We start from the raw sequence: 16,462 nt of genomic DNA, 5'->3' as shown, positions 1-16,462 counted from the left end.
ATGTATATTTATGTGCGTATAAATATATTTTAACTTGGTAAGGTGAAATAGTTTGGAAACATAAAAGGATAAGTGGACATCGAATGAATATATTCTGTTTCTTTTCCACGACATGGAAAGCTAATCGTATCAGTAGGAAAACTGAAAGTCAATCTTGAAAGTCAATGATTGCTATCGTTATTCACGTTGTTGGAGGAATAAGCTATCGTGACTGGATCGGATAATATATCATTTTTATTAAAGCTATGCAACTTTAATTCCGTGGATTTCGTGGAATCCATGAATCCTAAAATGGTTTCCGTTCTTGTTGAAGATCTCACGTTGGTCGCCAAATTTCTAAGAAAATCAAGAAGTCTTGATCGTCTCGATCTCTTGTTCACGAAGAAAGTAACATTTACCCATTAACGTAAATCCGATAACCAGCAACATTTTCAAGATTTTCGGGTATCTTCCACGAGAGTAAAAGACATTTGCAGAATTCTTGTACGACTTTGAAATCTGTCGGTGATGGTGGTACAGTGTCGTCGCAAGACGAATCAAGAAAAGCTTTGTCGTGTTCTTCTTTCACCGTTTCATTTGACGATAATGTCGAACTTATTCTTTTTTCCTGCAAGAAATAATTCAAAGTTATCAACAGACAGAAAATAATTTATTTTTATGTCATTCAAAGTTAATTGTGAACGACGAATTGGATTTATAAATATGGAGAATTTAATGTTGATCGATGTAAACAATTAGCAATTTTTTCTTTTTTTTCAAGGCGACACAATTCGACCAGTAAAGAAAGATATATATTTTGTATTTTATTTAAAAGCAAATTTTTATCAATTGTTTGTTATTTTTCAAGTTCGACATTATGATTATATGTACCACAGAAAGTCTGCTCATGGTTTTACGCAAATACGTATAAAGAGCAGACCGATCAAAATCCCAATACGTATATTCGAGACAGGGTGCGGCTAAATTTTTGGCTATTTGAGCATAATTGACAACGCCACGTAATCCTTCTGCTAAAATGGCTATCATGCTGTCTTTGCTTCGGCACTTACTTTGTAAGATCTCGATTGCAGTTGCGAGTCCTGATATCATAGGATTAATTATTAGAAAGAGATTATTCGGAATTAAATTAGAAACGAATATAAGATATATTTTTAACCGGAATACGTTGCCCTAATTGGTGGAAGACAGGACAATATTTCTGTGTTCTTCTGACAGCTACTACAAGCTTGTATTAATTCACGAAAATATTCGTTCTCTTTTTTATAAGATTCGATTTTCTGTTGCAATTTTCGCGCTTCTTCTTCCAAGTCAAATTGCTTATCATCCTTTGAATGTTTGCAATTGCTCTCACATTTGCCCTGTGAATCGGATATCGTATCTTGACCATCAATTATGTTATTCATTCGTTTCACTATTGGATCTATCGGAATGCTCACACTTGAGTATTCACTGCAACTACAAAATTGACAATTGATTTCGTAATTACTCTTCTCCGATTTTGTAGGCTTATTTGATCCAGAGCTCTTCTGATCTGGTCTGTTTAAAATAGGATACTGATTTTTATACGATGAAAAATAAAAATAAAACAAATGAATGACATTGAACATACATTTTAAGATCGCTTGTAGGACTAATTGTACGCTTCGCCTTTTTTTTAACTTTTTCTAAATCATTTGGAGCTATACACGGTGAATTAGAATATCGTATACATTCACAGGAACAAGTAGATTCGCCTTCTAAAAAGTATCCGCATTTGCACGGGCAAAACTATGAAAAATTGTTTGAAAAATTTTTTAAATACACATTATAATAGAATAAATCAATATCTTAACTAATTAGCATAATAAAAACGAAGCATTTATTTATCATTTTTTGTTTGTTTGTTTGTTTGTTTGTTTGTCCGACGTTTTGTCAATTTCTTATAATTTCTTACATCTTATGTTACTTTTTTTTTTCCTCCCCAGATAAAAGCATATTAATTCGTAAAAATTTACACGATTTTCTAACCTCTTCCGAGTTACTATGATCCTGTTTCTTTATTCTTTTCTGCGTATCAGATACAGACGTTGCTTGGCTTCCGGTATTGAAAGACAATTTGCACTCAGGCCCGATTTCGCATTGAGTCGAACAAGATAACTTTTGAGTTTTCGTTGATTTTATTTGTAACGTAGAAGTAATTTGGCTGAATACAGAAATCGAATACGTGGATGTACCAACATCCTTCTTCGAACCAATTTCCATACTCATACTTTCAAAATTTTCAACCGAATATGATTGTTCGTTTATTATTTCAATTTTATTGGGAGACATGACTTGGGAATCAAACTCGCAAGTACAATCAATGCACTTATCTTTCTTCGACGACATGCTACTCGTAGGATCTTCACATAAGTCTCCACATTTAGGCTTGCTAGAGTAAATTGGTTCGGTAATGTTTATATTCTCTAAATAATCAGTTGTTTCATTACGAGTTATTAACTTTTTCAGAATATTTAAAAATGAATCGAACGATATATTCGAATAATCTTCGTAATCCAATTCTTCCTGATAATCTAAAGATCGATCTTTGTGAATAGATAAAAGAGATGTTAAACGTGGAAAGAACTTATTGACGAATAATTAAATTAATTACTATTGCTTTCGTCTAATTCGTCGTGCTTTCTTTCTACTTTACATTCGCAGCCAACATCCATTGTTCTTACGAATTCGTAAGATTGAATGCTGAATGAATCATCATCAAAAATGCTGGGTTCTTGTTGGAGACATTTTTGAAATTGTACGCCTCTATTTTGTACTTCGCTGTATTCTTCATCGGTAGTTGTTATTGGTCGAGGTTTTAAACAATCAGGATATAACGAGCATGCTATACTCAAACAAGAAGGAAAAAGAATGAAAACGAAACAAGATTTTATGTGAAAAAATATTCATTAAGAGTTGAACCTTTTTTCGTTCTTCTACATAATGATACTTCTTTCTTTTCAGACTCCATTTCTTCTTGTTGCTTCTGCGAAGTCTCTAATATATAGGATGTCTACGAATTTGTAAGAATATGATAAAAAATGTAATATTTATTATTTATGATCAAACTATGAGTCTGATAAACGATGTTCTTACTATCTGTCGAATAAGATTTAAAAGAAGATCATCAACAACGTATTGAGTTTCAGTTTCTGGTCTTGATATTATTCGAACAGAAATATTATCATCCACTTTATCACTTTCCTCGAAGATGTTGCCTTCTTGTTGCACTTGACAATCATTCGTATTCAACATAACTTCGTCAAACTTCATCCCACACAATTGACAAGTCGAAGATACATCTTCAGGCTCACGAAGCTGCTAAAAAATATCATTTTGAATCCTTTCGGTCAGATAATTTCTCTCGAACGAATTTCTCCGATAATCATAATTCCCAAGTGTTTTTGATAGTTCTCAACAACTGGACCTCGATGAGCCCGGGCTTTCCAGGGCGAGCGACGAACGTTCTGCAAATAAAATTAGGCATGAGGAATAGCGACTCGACGATATTTGGTGAGTAGCATTTTTTTGTTTTTTTTTGTTTTTTTTTTTGTTTTTTTTTTTAATCGTGCAACTTCATTTTGCTAGATCGACACTTTTGCACCCTAGAAAGCCTCGATGTCAGAGATCAAGAGATTTTTCTTAATCTATTTATCTCTATTTCTTACATCGTTTGTTTGCCTTAACTGATGACAGACGATTTCAGTTTGAGGTACCTCGTCTTTTAATTGGCTAAGTTGTTTCATTTTGAGCGCTGTTTGTTTAATTGGCTCTAAAAGTTCACGTAACGTCGATAACTGCAACAAGAATTCTTTTAAAATCTTATCAAACTTATATAAATAAGATTATTTAAAATCCTAATTTACTTCGCTACTTATAATAGAATCCTCTTGGTCCATGGTTACCATATCAGCGGCAGTATTACGTTCAACGCAAAAATGATATGCAGGACAAACATTGGCACGAGTTCGATTAGCCGATACTGTCTCATGACTATCGTTAGCTATTAAAATGATATCACCGATTGAAAGGTTTGATGATTGAAGATGAATCTTTCGACGATCACAATCTGTTTTAGCCGATTGTTTCGTACCATATTTCGAGGTAATTCCATCTTCTCGTTTTCGACGATGATTATTACAGTTATCATTATCGTCGTACTTGTTATCCTTATTATTTAGCTTTACGACGATTGCACGAAAGAGTCCTGGTAAAAGAGCATGTGTATACAATCCGTTGCCATTGTCGTTGGCGAGAGGCGTCATAAGTTTTATGATAGTTTCGTCATTCATCATTGAGCTTTTCTTTTTCTTCTTTTTATGTTTCTTATAGTTTGTTCGTGAGTAGAAATCTTTCACGAAAAAGAATTTTTTATGAAATAAGATTTTTCACGATTTTGTTAATTTTTTGTAAGCTTTTTCAATCAACGACGTCGACGACGTCGATCCATTTTTCTGAATATCGCTACATCTCCGTCTTCTTTTCTACGCAATTATTTGCTGCTGAAGTTGTTCTTCTTTTGTTCCATTTTTTTTTTTATTCATGAACGACTATAGATTTCTATAAAAAACTAGACCGTTAGTTAAATCGGATAGAGTGAGAGTGAAATTAATTACTTAGAGCGCTGATAATGACGGCCATTTTGAAGTTGATCTTTATAAAATCATGTTGATTAGAGGAAATAATAATCGGAGATGAATGGTTTAGACAACTTAAGAAATAAAATTTATAGAACAATTGACGAGTATAAAAATGGCTTCAATTATATGTACGATAACGGAATAATATATATATATATATATATATTTTTCTTTTTTAATGATTTCGCATTATTATAACGTGATAAATTCAATTTTATTGCTTTCTATGTCTACTAAAGAATGATTATCTTTAAAAATCAAATAATTGAAAGAATCCATTACAAAAGTTTCATTCGACACAGTATATATGAACTTCAGTGAGATAATAAACAATTTCATGGAAATCTGTCTTATGGTTGGCCTTTTCATTTTCAATTTTTCAAGTATGCGACTCCATTCAGGATTTCAATAAACAACAGTTTCTAACCTATTCTTGGCTTACCAAAATTTTGTTCTCACTTTTTTCCCTCCTCTCGTCTGATACTTTTTCATACTAAATGGAAAACGATTCGAAAACTTTCAAAACAGAGGATAAATGCGACGAAAGTAGAAAAGACAACTCGAGCTATTGGAAGCGTATGATGAGGGGTTACGAGAAGAGGAACGCTTCGTTAGAGAGACGTCGTGCAGCTCTCATTGAGAGGGTTCATTTTATGGAGTGTGCATTGCCGTCGTTGTTAATGAGCGCTGCTGTTGTCAGTACTAACAGATCCGAACAGTCTCCAAAAGTTTCTTGTCACGATGGAACGTCTGGCAGGTACAAGCACGCGCACACTTACATATGTTTTGCGTTTTAATACTGGAATCATTAAATTCGTCAAAAAGTAACGTTCTCGTTTAATTATTATTATGTAAAAACTATTAACTTGTCTTTTCAAATATCCATCCAATTGACAAATTGGTAAATTCAGATTAATAGTTTTCGTGTTGAAGGCACATAAACGGAAATATTTTGAATTTCTTATTGAAAAAAAAAATGTTCTTAAAAATTCACATAAAGATACTATAAAGATATTTAATAATTACAGATCGTCACGTAAAACGTAAATCGAAGGATGCTCAAAGATACGAATAAAAATAATAATAATAAAAAGAATCGAACATAAATAAATGGAATGAAAACTTTTCTCTATACAATTGTGATCGTAAAAAAATTGTACATTACAATCTATGATACCTATGTTATGTTTCTGACGAAATATTTTCACGATTTTATTCCTCGTTTCCTCTTCTATAATACGATGTGACAATTGATATCAAACTGAACGCTGTCAGAAACAGGATATATACTTTTATCTTACAAAAAAAAAAAAAAAAAAAAAAAACAAAACAAAACAAAACAAGAAGAAAAGGAAAAGAAGAAAAATAATTCGCGCAAACAATATCAACTTTATTTCGTATACGGGTACATGATAAAAGGATAAAACGAACAAACAGTTCCATGTCGACCGCGTAACACTAAAAAAAGAAAACAAAGGAGCAAGAAGACGAAGAAGAAAATAAAAATAACAAGACTCGTGTAAAATTATGAATACAGTAGTAGTGTGCTTACATACATACATACTTGTAAAACTAAAGGATAAAACTCAAAATACTAACCACTGTAAAAACGATATGGTAAAAAGAACGTGGCGCTACGCTCGAATGAAAAGTGGACTAGAGACACGTTTTGTAAATCCTACAAAGTTATTCAAATAATATATATATATATATATAATTTGTATACGTATATTATAATGCAAAGCCGGCATACACGCACACACTTTCTTTCGTTTGTTTATTTATTTTCTCTCTCTCTCTCTCTCTCTCTCTCTCTATTCCTTATCTTTCCAAAGATACGAAAGATAACGCAGGCCAGTGATCTCATCTCTTTCTCTCTTTTTTTCATGGTTTTTCTTTCGTTAAAAATACACGTATTTACATATTTACGTGTATCATTCCGTCGTATTCGATTTGAAAAAAAAAATAAAGATACAATTTTGTTCGTACTGTACGCACTGCTAAATACTTACGTACGTATAATCTTCGTTGGGATTATGAATTCGTTTCGATTCGTATTTCGTAAAATCGCTTACGTGAAGATTATGTTTTCGGTAAACAAAGCAAGCGGAAACTGTTTTATACAAAGGCGAGGATAAAGAATGGCAAGGATCGACTCTGTTTTTTTCTTTCTTTTGCGTGTTTTCTTTTCTTTCTATAATCTAACAAGTTTCTCGGATAGAAATCGACGATACGAAGCCTTTTCATCGAAGAAAATTTGTGCGATGTAAAAAAATTATTTGTTTATATTATAAAAACAAAAAAAAATATATATATATATATATAAAAGAGAAAAAAACTGAGAAACGTGTACGTTTATCCGAATCGGACTGGATTTTTAGTTTTCTTTTTTTTTTTCTTTTACTTCTCGTAAAATCAAACACGATTTGAAAAGCACGATTACTTCGGCGAAACTCTTTTTGAGTATTCAAAATAGTTTTTATCGGAATATATTAACGAGTCAAACCGATATAAGAAAAAAAATGCGACTCACGAAATTTATATTTGAAAGTTTCGTTATCGATTAAATCGCCATTTCGAATTTTATATTCGAACAAGAACGGCGATCAAATACATTTTTTTCTCGATCGACTTTCCATAGATTCGACATTTTCGATACTTTCCTTATTTGGTATTTTTTCAATCCGTTTTGTTTGAATCCCATAAGATATTCAATCGCGTTTGAATGAAAAAAAAATTAAAAAGAAAAAGCATCAAAATATATCTCTATCAGATGTAGATGAATTCGAAATCAAAATTCATGTAATCTGATTTGGTCTCGTTTATATATAAACCGATTATACTAATTTTGGCACTTGCAATGGGATCCTTCGATTTTCTTTCTTTTGGCTTCTTTTTATTTTTATAGTATGTAACCTGTCGGCTTCGATTTACAAGCGCGCATGATACTCTCTTTTTTTTTTTTTCTATTTGCTCTCGATGGTACTCAACGATGACGATGACTTCGCTGTTCTTTCCTCAGGAACAAATTCTGATCGATGCTTGGCCGCTGTCAAGCAACGCCAGCCATTTTGTCCTGTAACAATGAAATATTTCGATATTTTTCTACGCTTCTTTTTCCATCGATTATTAATACGAAGAATTGATTTAACATTTCAATGAATGAATCATTTATTTGTCGTTAAAAAATTAACATTTTCAATAGTGACTCATCTAACGACTAGTTCTCTATTTACTTACTTAATTCTTACTATGAATCATTATCGAACCCATCTGACTTTATAATCAATGAATGGAAAATAACAGAAATTCTATACATTCTATCTGTGGATATTATTAAAAATAAAATCCGATTTCTTTGATAATTTCGTAATGTTCCATGAGTTATTCGATTAAACAAAGAACAGAGGAAATTGATCGATTAATGAATGATGCTTTTTAAAATTTCGTTTACGATAAGAGAATCGTATATAATGCCATCTTATGACAAGAAATATGAATTACATGCTTTGGTATTAAGATTGTACAATATAAATGGAAAAAACTAGAATTGATTTGTTCTGATTAGATTATGATGATATTCGCATTAAAAACAAAAGAAAAATTAAATGTTTATTTTTTAAACTTAAATTTAAAAATGAAATTAATGTAAAAAAAAAAAAGATAAAAGAAAAAAGAAAACAAACTATGTATTTCTTTTTATATCTTTACCTTGCTAGTGCATTCAGATCAACGTGAAGCTTATCGATCGTATCGTGGTACTTGCAATGATGTTGAGTATAGGCGCGTGTGCAAATGGTGTCTACACCGACAAGAGACGAAAGGACCTTCACCTCCAACGAAAGTAGATCACCTGCCACAGAAGATACACGGTAAAATAGTAGACGATCCATGTTTTTCCTTCCCATGATTCTTCCTGACAAGTGATTCTTACTCGTGAAAAAATGCGGAACAAATGTCTTTGACTTATTGTAAATGGAGACTTGCATATCGACTGCGAAAGTCGGAGGGAAAGGAAATCGATTTTCAATTTTCGAACTACACACTAGAACATTACATATCCAATAAAATATATATATATATATATATATATATATATATTTGAAAACATTAAACAATCGCGTGGACTAAAAATTATTCTTTTCTTTTGAGATTCCTATATATTTACAAAGCAATAAATGTTCGCAATAATTTCAACGGAGAAAATGTTAAGCTATTGTAAATATGGAAAATCTTGAAAATATTGAACGTCTCTACGATTTATAGGACTAACTTAAAAAGTCCTGGTGACACGAGTACTACTATACTCAACAAATTCAACAAATTATCATTTCTTTTTTTTTCTGAATATAATGTGCCGTGTTGATTGATTGACTTTTATCACGATCGTTTCCTTCCGGCTTATTCGCTTTACTATACACTCGCATGAAGATCTACGAAAAATTGAACAACAATTAAAAGCATAATTAGAAAGATTAGCCTTGTTTTAAAGAGATGACGAAAGATAGAAGAATAGAAGCGCCATTTTTACCACCACCATAAATACTGAACGACTTACGAAGAGAGATCGTCGTTCAATTGGCTATTATTGCTAATAGAAAAGTATAGAGAAAGTATAAATAATAACAAAATGACGGTTATACACTAGAGACTATATAGACATGTACCCACTAATCGACGAAACTATTTATACGTCCTATTATTAATCAACGATTAAAATTGAGATGGAAAGTAAAACGAAGCGACAGAACCAGTCGAGCGAAGTAGAAGGAGGTGTAATAGCATATGCATAATATGTGTGTGTGTGTATATATATATATATATAGAGAGAACAAGAAATGTATATAAGAATATATAAAAACAACTAGGAAAATTTGAGAAAAATGTGTCTAATGGCAGCGTTATTTTGTAAACTACGGCACTAACGCGACAATTTACGAAGAAGACAACGGATTGACGAAAACTGACCTTGGGCCAGTTTCGAGTAGTCGGTCGCTGATCTAAATTCAACTCAAGGAGACCATGTCTGTCTCGTCTTCCATGCTTCCTCAACGGTTTACGAACCTTCCTCGAATCCGTGAGCTCCTTTCGAGAGCTCGACATTGCGTTATCCCGGAAGATAAACTTCAGTTAATTTTCCTCCATCTTCTCCTCGACTCTTCCGTCTCTTGCTTTCCCCTTCTTTTTTCCTCTTCCGCGATATCTTCCTTCGACGATCATCATTTAGCCATAAGACGACGAGATTTTGTCTTTAATCAATCGTTCTATCGAATATAGTCTGTCTTTATGCGACTTTTTTCTTATACATAAAACAGAGAGAAGGAAAAGAAAACTCAAGTTGGGCCGTTCGGTTCATATCAACACAATTATGGCCGCCCAGTTCGATGATATTAAATCTAATTTAAGAAGAAAAAAAAGAAAAAGAAAAAGAAAAAAAAAAGAAAAAAGAAAAATATACTTCCACTCGTGTTCCGCTTCTAATCACCGAAATGAACTATCGCACTAATTGGTTACTTCTAAACGCAGATCTCCTGATACAAAATCAATCGATGATGCCTTCGCTCGTAATACTCGTCACGGCGTTTAACCCTCTTCGAGGATAACCTAACATTTCCCTTCGACGTTCTTGTCGAATAATCTTGTCTCTCTCTCCTGTTAGCCTTACTCTGCCTTTGTCTAACCTTCTTTTCGGACTCCAATTCGTCGTTTAAGGTAACGACCGAATCGATCGACTCGTTCTCCCTTTGATTCTCCTCCAACGTCACGGGAACTTGCGAGATCCTTCTTCTTCTTCTTCTTCTTCCTCCTAGGTCCCCGTCGTTCTCGTTTTTCTCCTTGCCATCCATTTCGTCGAGAAGATCGCCATTTTCTTCTTCTTTGGCCTCCTTTGCTACCTCTTCGACTACTTCCGCAGAATTTTGGACAACTTCGACCTGAAAATTAAAAATGGATATCCCGTTTAATTTGCTTTGATTTCAAACGAATGAGTTAGTGAATGAATAGTTTTATAAACATAAATAAATAAATAAATAAACATTATTCAGCCAGATATTATATTGAAAAACAAAACAAACTATAATATTATCTCTTACCATAATACGCCGTGTTTCCGGCGCAATCCATCGCTCTGTTTGCTCGGTTCTTTTAGTCGTCTGATGAACTCGGCAATGAGGACAATCCTCGATCGGTCCAGTAGCAATCGTTTGGACTTGTTTCGAACGATTCAGTACTTCCTCCATTACTTCCATCGTTACGTTTTCTTCATCATTAAGTTCTTCCTTTGTTTTTTGTTCTGGTACAACGGAGGTGGTGTCCATTATCGTTTCCCTCTTTTCAACGATCTGACAGTCACATTGTTCATCATTCTCGATTTTCTTCTGTTCATCAAGACGAAGCCTATCGCTGCTTCTACTTCTGCTCCTATTCTCTATGAGCTCCTCGACGTTACGCAATTTATTCTCAAGCCAGTAAACCCTCTCCGTTAGCCTGTAATTCTCATCGAGCAATTCTTCTTCCCTCTGCTTCGTCACTCGCCTTTCTTCGATTTGCCTTTCTTCAGCCTCTTCGTAAGCCTCCAATCTCTCTTCCAAATCTCTTATGCGATCCTGATAGGACGACAATTGAACGATCGAATCAACGTCCGTGTCGAGCGGTGGACAGGTTCTAGTAGTTGGATCGATCGAGCAGATTGTTGGGTTCGTTACTTTAGCTGCACGTTCTTGAATTCGTGCACGGAGTTCCTGAAGACGTTGAACCTCTTGCAATAGTTCACCGGAAGGTATCTCCGTTTGTGTTCCACGACTCGCTAGCTCGATCTCTAAGCTCTCCTCATCTTCTTCTTCGAAAATACCACTTTCTTGAAGAGACAGGGGTGGTTTTCGTGGTACGGGCGAAATCGAACGTGTAGTAGCGTAATTATTGTTGTTTGTGTACGGGATCACTGTAGCCACTGCACGATTTCTTTGCTTGTTTGCCTGATCCTGCAATCAATCGTATATATGCGTGTGTGTGTGTGTGAGTATGCGCTTTCTTCTTCCTTTTTATGAGATTTTGTATTATAGAAATGTTTGTATTTTTTCTTTTTTAAAATATCCTATATACTTGTTATCTAGATGTATATTCAAATGAATTCTTCGTTTTTATTATATAATAATATGCATATAAAATATGCGTAAGTGCATTCGTAAGTGCGCTTGTCAAGTAACCTTCAAACGCGATTGTATAAGAGAGTCAATAGCGAATGCTCGCTGAATCTTTCATTCTTATTGAAATACGATATATGGAAACGTTCCCATTCGAACAAGATTCTAATATTACCTCTTTCTTTCTACCAACGATGAGAGTTTTTCCTTTTTCTTTTTTTTTTTTTTTTTTTACCTTGCTCGGATGTAACAGTTCCGGCGAGACAATACCGCTATCAGCCGTGTGATCAGGATTCTCTCTACGAGCGGGTGACTCTTCCAGTTCGAGAAGTCTGAATTCTAGAAGTTCGTTTTGTTCTCTCAACTCGGACAATTCCACCAGGAGATTAGCCTCTCGTTCTTCGGTCGCTCGCAACTTCTCGTTCAGTTCTTCCAATTGTTTGTTGCGATTGCTGCATCTCGTCTATTATGGAAAAAAGAAAATCAACAAAAAGGAGATTAAAATAAAGAAAAGGATTTATTCATAAATAAAAATTGTTTACCTCCTGCAGAAGGGCTTTTTCAAGATCAAGAACTTCGGTCTTCGCACGAGACAATTCCTGACGTTCGTCCAACAGTTTCGATTGGAGTTCCTCGATTTCGATAAGAACAGCTTCGTAAGCTTCTCTGGTGACACCTGATCCTTGCCATTGTCCACAACCACCAGGCTGAGGAGAGAGGGATGATGGTGCACTGGAAAGGGCACTGTCACCCTCCTCATGATCCTCCTCGTCGTCGACTTCGGCCACTGGCTCGAGTTCCAACCATTGCCTATAGAATTCCTCTTTCCTTTTCTTATTCGACAGTTGCTCGAGCTTTCGTTCCTTTTCCTTTCCCATGCGTGAAGGACAGACACCGTTATTGTTACGTACAAGAGAATGGACAACAGCGATGATTATATAAACGAGAGAGTTAGTTAACCAACAGGTATTTAATGAATTCATAAGATTTAATCTTTTGAATCCTTTTGTTTTTATTTCTTCATTCTTTTCTTTTTTTTATCTTCAAATTTTCTTTCATTTTTAATGTTTTCTTTTTACAACTGTTCGTTTCGATGATGGAATTCATTTTTATCGTTATCAAAAATTGAATAAATCATTATTATATATATATATATATATATATATATATATATATCTACGTATATTTTTGTATATATCGAACGAAATAAATTTCATAATTAGAATTATAGAATCAATTTTAGAATCACTTCTAATTTATTTCACGTATGAAATTCATTACCTTGACTGTCTGCCTGAGTATCTCGATAACTTCTTGCTGCTCAAGCGCAAGCTCACGAAGGCGCTCGACCTCGATCTCGGCTATGGCTCTGTCGCAGCCGTCTTCGCGAATATACAACTGTAATTTGTATAGAAAAAAAAAAAAAAAAAAAAAAATAAGATAAACAAATCTTTTCGAATTATTAATGTATCTATAATTTTGTGTTTGCTTTTAATTTCAAAAAAAAAAAAAAAAAAAAATAAGGAAAAACAAACAAATTGTTTTGATGATATTAAAAAGAAAAAGAAATGCGCAGAATTTTTTCATGTTCTTCACAAATTTGACGGAAGGAAATACGTTTGATATTAGAAAACGTCTTGTTACATAAACCATGGCAATTATTATGGTTATATTGAAGTGTAATGTAATTATAAAGCAATCAAATAAGGACTTACGGTATGATCCTCCGCGAGGAATTTCTTCTCTCCGCGAGACGTCGACCGGATCGGTCCGTTTCTCTCGCTGTCCTGTAACTTCCGCATCTGCAATAAGAACGAAGCTATTATTAAACCACTATCGACCGTATATTTACGCACAAGCAAATGAACGAGCCTCGTTCGTGGTGCGAATTAATGGCAATGAAATAAAAAAAGATAGTCGATAAGTAGAGCACATCGTGAGACTAGAAACTGAATTTATTTCATTCCACAGCAAAGGGAAACTAAAACTAGATAAAATTTTTTATGGAATTAGATAATCATCTATCCTTTTTCTTTTTCTTTTTTATCGGTTCAATAATATCGCCAAGTTGAAAATTAGTTCGTAATGTATGTAATTTTTCTCTCCCTCTCCGTCTTTCAAAATGTTTGATTATTGAGTAATAATTAGGGTACACGTATATTTCTTTAAAATTTTTCTTACGAAATCGAGGCTTTCAATCTTTATTCGAACTTTTTCTCTTTCGTAATAATTAACGTTAATTGCAAATCTTATTTATTATAAAGACAAACAACGCAATGGTTTTAGCATTATTTTTCGAATAATACGAATAATACTTAACGTTTATCAGAAAAAGAAATATGAGACGATAAGAGGGAGATAAGTTAAATGAACGATTGTCGTCGAGAAGAAAAGTGCAGAAAGTGCTTTTGTGTCATACTTTCTCGATCGTGGAGTCGCGACGGCCACGTTTAACACGCCTTTCAGACGACATTATGCTAAAAAAGGAAAAGTCTGTACTGTAAAAGAGAAAGAAACAATTTTCTTTCGATCGGAAACGTCTTCGTCATCCTTTCGTTGTCGTTCCAAGGGAACCAAATGTCATGACTCCTGACAAGAAAGAGAAAAGATTTCCGTGAGGAGGAGAAGGAAGTAATAAGAGAAAGAGAGAGAGAAGAATACACGGTCATTGTCAGAAGAATGACGATGAAAAAAGAGTCAATAGATCGTATCGGTCGAACAGGGAAAGTGCGGATGGGAGTTACGAAACGGACATGGATCCGGTCATCGAGCTGTTACGTTTTCATTATTATCTCCTTCCTTCCTATCAATCTCGACTCTTCTTTTTTTATCCTTCGACGAGATCAGAGGAACGCGTCTATGTATGTACTTTGATCACTTAGATCGAAGAGATCTATCGAGTTTTGTACGAATATGTCATTCTTTTTGATCAATCGATATCATCTAATATAATTGATCTTACTCCAATAGATCTTTTCAACTTTCTTTTTCCTTTCTTTTTTTTTTGGCGGATAAAAATAACTCGTAATTGTTCAAAATTTCCAAACGATTATCGAAAATATTGAAAGTTTTGTTTGAAAATTCGTTTCTCTTTGTTATTTCTCGATCACATTCAATAAAAGATACTATGTACGACGAAGAGAGAAAGAGAGAGAGAGATAACGGCAAAGGAATTTAAGAGAAACGAGGAGTTGATAAAAATTGGATAAGAGACACGTTCTATCGGGTCGACAAACTGGCAATACCATGGCTTCGATTAGCGAAAGTGATCGGTCGCTCGAATCGAGCGAGAACGCTTACCAGATGTTGCATTTATCGTAAGTATATATATATATATATACATATATGTGTATATATATACATATGTATATTCATACGCATAGGCATATGTATATGTACGGACGTTATAATACACAGATCTCTAACTTCAACGATGATCGATCATAGATACTATAGGTGAGTTAAAAAAAGATCTTTTAACAAGCTTTCCGATGATTTAGCGTTACTCTTGGGAAATCAACTTTCGACTCGTCAAGAAGAAATTATTAAAAAAAAAAAAAAAAAAAAAAGAAAAAGAAGAAGAAAAAGAAAAAAAAACAGAAATCTTTGAAGATTCTTCCGCGATCGTTCGTAAAGAAATAAGCGAAAAGTTTTACTTTTACCGGAAGTCATAACGTTTTACCTGATGACAAATATGTGTCTTAGAGAAAAAAAAAAAATTACTGTTTGCAATTATAATCAATGTCATCTTTATTCAGCATATATACACATTATACGTACGTATAAGTATGTAAATGTATGTATATAATGCATCGAGAATAGTAAACGTTTTATTAGATTCATTATGCAGAATGAGTGCTCACATGAGGCTTAAAAGAGAAATTTACGTATCTCTGATTATAATAATTGTACAATTTTAAACAAGAACTCTGTTCAGGTAATGAACTTTGACCCTGCAATCAATATCTTTCTTCTCTCTCTTTCTCTTTTATCCCTCTCTGTTGCTTTCTCCACAATAAGACGAATAAGGCAATGACCCACATAATGAATCTTACTAAAGATAGTTCACGTTATTACGTTTTACATATATATTCAGCAATCTCGACGAGAATAGATAGAGATAAATTAAAGCTAGATAAATAGTTAACTGTTTTTGATATCTTCTAAAGTAAAAAAAAAAAAAATAAATTGGATAGATCGTTAATTACCGACATTAATGATCGATTCTAATGTCCGTCAATCACCAGAATGATACTCGAATATGCTTCGACCATACGATTATTCGATTATAGAAAGAGATGGAGAGAGAAGAGTTATTGTAAATTTTAACGAGAATTAGATGAACGGGAACCGTTAGATTTACGGAAAATATATATGTCCGTTTTATACACGAAAGAGGATAATTGAAAAGGATTGTTATAATGCATGATTATTATTTATATATATAAAACGTGTTATTAATTATAGAAATTAAAGAATTTCAAGTGTTCATTCAATGATTAGAGTGGTAAATAATTTATTAGTAACAATGATCTTTTCTTTTTAATTCTTCTTCTTTTTTTTTTTTACGAAGACACAAATTTATAATTTCTTTGTAATTCATCGAACATTTTCAACGTAGAGTCATCAAATTATGTAATTTGATTAGAAGAAAGAAGCTTG

At 33.4% G+C, this 16,462-nt stretch overlaps 3 protein-coding genes and 1 long non-coding RNA gene across 10 annotated transcripts in view; 1 reads left to right on the top strand and 3 right to left on the bottom strand.

Moving 5' to 3' along the window:
* Positions 1 to 32: 32 nt before the first annotated feature.
* LOC124423836 lies at positions 33 to 2,899 on the bottom strand. The gene is made up of 5 exons (XM_046962084.1): positions 2,008 to 2,899; positions 1,610 to 1,767; positions 1,157 to 1,536; positions 871 to 1,079; positions 33 to 607 (listed from the first exon to the last, which is right to left on the bottom strand). The coding sequence occupies exons 1-5, from the start codon at positions 2,365 to 2,367 to the stop codon at positions 395 to 397; spliced, it is 1,320 nt and encodes a 439-aa protein (XP_046818040.1). The 5' UTR covers positions 2,368 to 2,899; the 3' UTR covers positions 33 to 394.
* A 7-nt stretch (positions 2,900 to 2,906) lies between these two features.
* On the bottom strand, positions 2,907 to 5,953 carry LOC124423838. 3 transcript variants are annotated; one of them, XM_046962092.1, is made up of 7 exons: positions 5,836 to 5,908; positions 5,101 to 5,457; positions 4,112 to 4,578; positions 3,885 to 4,021; positions 3,687 to 3,815; positions 3,115 to 3,336; positions 2,907 to 3,031 (listed from the first exon to the last, which is right to left on the bottom strand). In XM_046962092.1, the coding sequence occupies exons 3-7, from the start codon at positions 4,311 to 4,313 to the stop codon at positions 2,909 to 2,911; spliced, it is 813 nt and encodes a 270-aa protein (XP_046818048.1). In that variant the 5' UTR covers positions 4,314 to 4,578; positions 5,101 to 5,457; positions 5,836 to 5,908; the 3' UTR covers positions 2,907 to 2,908. The 3 variants fall into 3 exon arrangements, with proteins under 3 accessions (XP_046818048.1, XP_046818047.1, XP_046818049.1); XM_046962091.1 differs by having other exon boundaries at positions 3,885 to 4,578; XM_046962093.1 differs by having other exon boundaries at positions 2,907 to 3,485; positions 3,885 to 4,578; positions 5,836 to 5,953.
* Positions 5,367 to 6,134, top strand: LOC124423839. Its single transcript, XR_006942172.1, has 2 exons — positions 5,367 to 5,482; positions 5,687 to 6,134. It is a non-coding gene; the product is annotated as an uncharacterized LOC124423839 (long non-coding RNA).
* LOC124423835 (janus kinase and microtubule-interacting protein 1-like) overlaps positions 6,028 to 16,462 on the bottom strand; it is a 38,352-nt gene continuing 27,917 nt past the window's right edge. The window contains exons 7-14 of one of the 5 annotated variants that reach the window (XR_006942171.1): positions 13,516 to 13,602; positions 13,082 to 13,198; positions 12,343 to 12,669; positions 12,036 to 12,263; positions 10,751 to 11,638; positions 10,340 to 10,591; positions 8,370 to 8,511; positions 6,028 to 7,734 (exon numbers count right to left, since the gene is read on the bottom strand). Coding sequence is in view for 1 of the 5 variants with exons in the window: in XM_046962083.1 (XP_046818039.1) it covers positions 8,488 to 8,511; positions 10,340 to 10,591; positions 10,751 to 11,638; positions 12,036 to 12,263; positions 12,343 to 12,669; positions 13,082 to 13,198; positions 13,516 to 13,602 (1,923 nt within the window). In the remaining 4 variants the exon portion in view is untranslated. Of the gene's footprint in view, positions 7,735 to 8,368; positions 8,512 to 9,626; positions 10,592 to 10,750; positions 11,639 to 12,035; positions 12,264 to 12,342; positions 12,670 to 13,081; positions 13,199 to 13,515; positions 13,603 to 16,462 lie in introns of those variants that run through there. The other 4 variants (XR_006942170.1, XR_006942168.1, XR_006942169.1 and 1 more) reach the window with 4 other exon arrangements.

Source organism: Vespa crabro, chromosome 4 (genome assembly GCF_910589235.1).
Source record: "Vespa crabro chromosome 4, iyVesCrab1.2, whole genome shotgun sequence".
Classification (NCBI taxonomy): Eukaryota; Metazoa; Arthropoda; class Insecta; order Hymenoptera; family Vespidae; genus Vespa; species Vespa crabro.
Note: the sequence above shows the minus strand (reverse complement) of the source record. Positions and strands in the feature narration are given on the sequence as shown.